A 3,723-nucleotide genomic window follows, 5' to 3' on the forward strand; every position below is an offset into this window, starting at 1 on the left:
TTGTTCTGTAACATACGACTATATATATGACCATCAGATGAATGAAAATAACGTTTTCCAATCTTTCAAATCCTTGATTTTTTTTTTTGGCAATACACGTCATTTACCTTTTACTGCTTCAGCCTATTCAGTAATTCTGGTATGCACCCACTGACCATTGCAGCACATCCACAGAAGGCGAGTCAGTATGCAGTGGGAAATTCGGATGGGAAAAGCCTTGTTGTTGAGACTCTAAGGTCCCAAAGCTAAATGGGATGTCCCAAAATTTATAAGTCAGCCGATGACGGGCGAGCTGCCTCCTCAGGACCCGATGAGGCCCATAGGAATGATTCAAATGCGAAACAATGGATCTATGTATATATATCTATTTTGATTATAAGCCACACGTAATCATGTGGAATTCCTAAGTTGGTACTTTATAATAATTGTTAATTACTTTCTCGTACTATTCGCATGATTATATAGACGAAAACTCATACCAACAGAAAGATCTTCTAAGATTTTCTCTCTCTGTATTATGTCTTCTTCATTTGTAAATTTATAATCGCATAGAAGCGCTGTTGTTCAGTCGACTTGGTCTTAAGCACGTGAACCGAAAAGCAAATGGTACCAGATGAGATAGCAAGTGCGAAAAAGACCAATGAATAGCGCAATTCATTCGAATGAAAAAAAAAACATATCAACACCGAGATTTATTTAAACAATCACTAATTCTTCCATCTCTTGTTTACACTAAGGTAACATCCCCCCTCTCGAATGACACATAATGGACCGATCAATTGGTTATTTCGTCGCCTCACATTGATTTCTTCTACCACCTAAGCTTCTCAGGGAAATACTGCAAAAGAAGAAAAAGAAAGAAACAAGTTTTAGTGTTATATGTAGAAATATACAAACAAGAATTGGATTAATCTGAAACTCTTTTGAGTTGGAGAAAGATTGATCATACTCACTTTTTCAATGAGGGACAGATAGTATGGCTTCACTTTCTCGACATCGATCCGGACCTTGCTCTTGCTGTAAAGGTCATACTTACTGCAAAACACAATTCTCGTGTGTTAGTTGCGTGGTCGTACAAATTAAAAAAATTTATATGAGAAAGGGAGGATCGGACTATCGTATGTACTTACTTGAATATGTGAAGCCACTTCAAGTTCTCTTTGTCCTCCTCATTCATGAGGTGCGTGTACGCTCCTGCCCTGTGCAATGCTGCAGGAGAAATGAAGCATCCACTTATCAGTTCAACCGAAATGTGTAAGGAAAAAGAAATTTTTATCAAAGATTCATCTTATGCGGCGGGTTAAGAAGCTTACGGTAGAACGAGTGATATCGGATAACGAACAATGCTGCAGAGGGAAGAGTAGTTCTATTTTCCTTAGCCACCTGCAAAAGATATTCAGAATTTCCAAGTTTTGTCAATTGGTAATTCTCCCTCTGGAAATAACACGCGATTAAAAGATCAAGAATGACGAATTAATTACCAAGTACATGTAGTCATCATGTCCCCATGAAATCAATGCGTTGTCCAATCCGCACCCTTCGGAATATATCCCGCACTTGGTGTTATAAGCCGGGTTGTCGTAGTCAGGGTTCTCCTTGAAGTACTGCAACATATAAATTATGACATATTATAATCAACAAATGTTCGTCTCGGTCGACAAATTGCAACCAATGCAATGATATTCCTTCAATGCAGTCGATTGGGTTCAAGGGTAAACTAATGAATCTTTTAGTAGGATATTAATTTTTTACCTTGTGGTGGACATTTGCTTCATCAAAAGCACATCCTAGAGGGAATGTGTCACCTGTAAAAGGCCGAGAAAATAATTTTAATTTAATAAAAGGAGATTTATGAAATTTAGTAAAATATTTTTTTTAAAATTTAAATGGTGACAGAAGAAAGTGGGCTCACCAACAACAGCCCACTGGGGAAGCCCACCAAAACTGGGGTGAAGAAGGACCTTTCCAAGATCTGATACAGAGACCATTACCATTGTCAGCGAAGGCCCAACATAATATATAAAATAATCTCAATTACTTTTCCAATTTTAATTGAAATTATTTAAAAATTGAAAGGGCATAAATCCCATATTTACAGAACAGGGAGATTGCGTCAACTAGATGATTTTATCGTCATCGGATATTCTAAAATCAGATCTTATTCGTCAGATATACACTTTCATCAAAAGGATTAGATTTAGTACGTGTAATGTACCATGGATAAGGCCGGTCAAGTGCAGCCAGTCCTCGTCGGGGTAATCCTTCCTGATTGCTTCCGCGGTCTGCAAGAGATGCTCGATTTGCGGCTCGTCCAAGTCGGGATCGCTGTCGTCTACCACATCATTCAGGAGCTCGCAGCATTCCCAGATGCTCATCTCCACCTTGTCCATTTTTCCATACTCCTCCCTCATCCTCTTGACCTGAATATTTTTCGAAAGACCACGTTTAATTTCATTAGAAACTCGAAAAACTCTGGACGACGACTCGATTACGATTAGCTCCACACTTACAAAGTCATATGTTTGGTTGATGTGCTGCAACCGGTAGAACTCCTCCACGGTCTTTTGCCTTTCGCTCTCGGCATGATAGTCCCTGCCAATGACATTTTCGGACCATCTCCAAACCATATAAGTACGTACTCAATGATCAAATAGTTTGAACTTTTACACGAACAACGATGACTCATTACTGCTACTGCATGATGCCAGCCCCTCCTCACGACAAAAAACACACAAATTTTTTTACCTGAAGTTGTTTCCGAACGAGTTGATATTCGGTGCCATGAACCCATCGTCAGCGGCCGATTTCGGCATGACGAACCCACCATCCAGCACCAAATCATCGATCGCGCTCGCAGTCTTCTCGACATCGAGTTGCGACCCTGGACACGATGACATCGACGTCAGGAATTACGTAACACCCACATAATAAGGAATTGATGGCGGAAGCTAGGGAAATCCTTACCCATCTCAGGCTGGTCAATGAGGATCGTCATCTTCGTCGGTCGAACCGAGGAACCGAGGGGCAAGGAAGAGCACAAGAATAGGAAACAATCAAGCAACGAGATGTAATTGCTTCTTGTTCTTTGGTGGGGAGTGCGTTGGGCTTGAAGGGGAGTATTTATAGTGGAGACGGAAAAGTCCTGAGTTGAGATTTCGAATGTTTTGTGTCCTTGACTGAAAAACCAACAACAAACAAAAATTATAATTTTTTTTTTAAAAAAAAAATAATAATCCTAAAACTTTTCCCCCCCGACAACTCTATCCGCTGGAACCGTTCGCAGGATTCCAAATGTTATTGCCATATAATTGGTCTCACCGCATTGGGGAGGAAGTCTGACACTCACCCAATCAAATCGTGCCACGTGGCTATTGTTTACTTGAAATGGCCGGTGAAGGAAAAATATATATATATATCTGAGTCCTTAGTGTCTGGATTTCCTACAAAATAGGAGATGATGTGAAGTAAGTTCCTCCGCCAAATCAACATGATGTGGTGGGCCGATCCGCTCTCCCGGTTAAAATCTCTCTCGTTCCCCCGACTATCAACTGTCGAATTTAGAGCTCACAAATGGGATCGAAGGATGAGATGGTGGGTCGATTACGAATAATGCCACATACCAAAATGTCAACATCCTCAAAAATATCTTAATCGTTAAAGTAATCTCATTCGGTCTAAATTCAAAATTCAACTAAACTTAATAGTTCAAAAATAATAAGATAA

At 39.9% G+C, this 3,723-nt stretch overlaps 1 protein-coding gene across 1 annotated transcript; it reads right to left on the bottom strand.

The window, feature by feature from the left end:
* Window positions 1-626: 626 nt before the first annotated feature.
* Window positions 627-3,122, bottom strand: LOC116194337 (inositol oxygenase 4-like). The gene is made up of 11 exons (XM_031523127.1): window positions 2,965-3,122; window positions 2,746-2,881; window positions 2,511-2,592; window positions 2,216-2,420; window positions 1,913-1,972; window positions 1,753-1,805; window positions 1,482-1,604; window positions 1,314-1,383; window positions 1,131-1,209; window positions 954-1,035; window positions 627-838 (listed from the first exon to the last, which is right to left on the bottom strand). Exons 1-11 carry the CDS (start codon window positions 2,993-2,995, stop codon window positions 812-814), a joined length of 948 nt encoding a protein of 315 aa, XP_031378987.1. The 5' UTR covers window positions 2,996-3,122; the 3' UTR covers window positions 627-811.
* Window positions 3,123-3,723: the final 601 nt, after the last annotated feature.

The sequence above is a fragment of the Punica granatum genome, chromosome 2 (assembly GCF_007655135.1).
Source record: "Punica granatum isolate Tunisia-2019 chromosome 2, ASM765513v2, whole genome shotgun sequence".
NCBI lineage: Eukaryota > Viridiplantae > Streptophyta > Magnoliopsida > Myrtales > Lythraceae > Punica > Punica granatum.

Excerpts from the sequence above, each read along its gene's own strand:
- LOC116194337 (XM_031523127.1), bottom strand. The coding sequence starts at position 2,995 with ATGACGATCCTCATTGACCAGCCTGAGATGG. Across the intron at positions 1,973-2,215 it reads CTTGACCGGCCTTATCCATG|ATCTTGGAAAGGTCCTTCTT; the intron begins GTACATTACACG and ends TCTCTGTATCAG. Across the intron at positions 1,384-1,481 it reads ATGATGACTACATGTACTTG|GTGGCTAAGGAAAATAGAAC; the intron begins GTAATTAATTCG and ends TATCTTTTGCAG.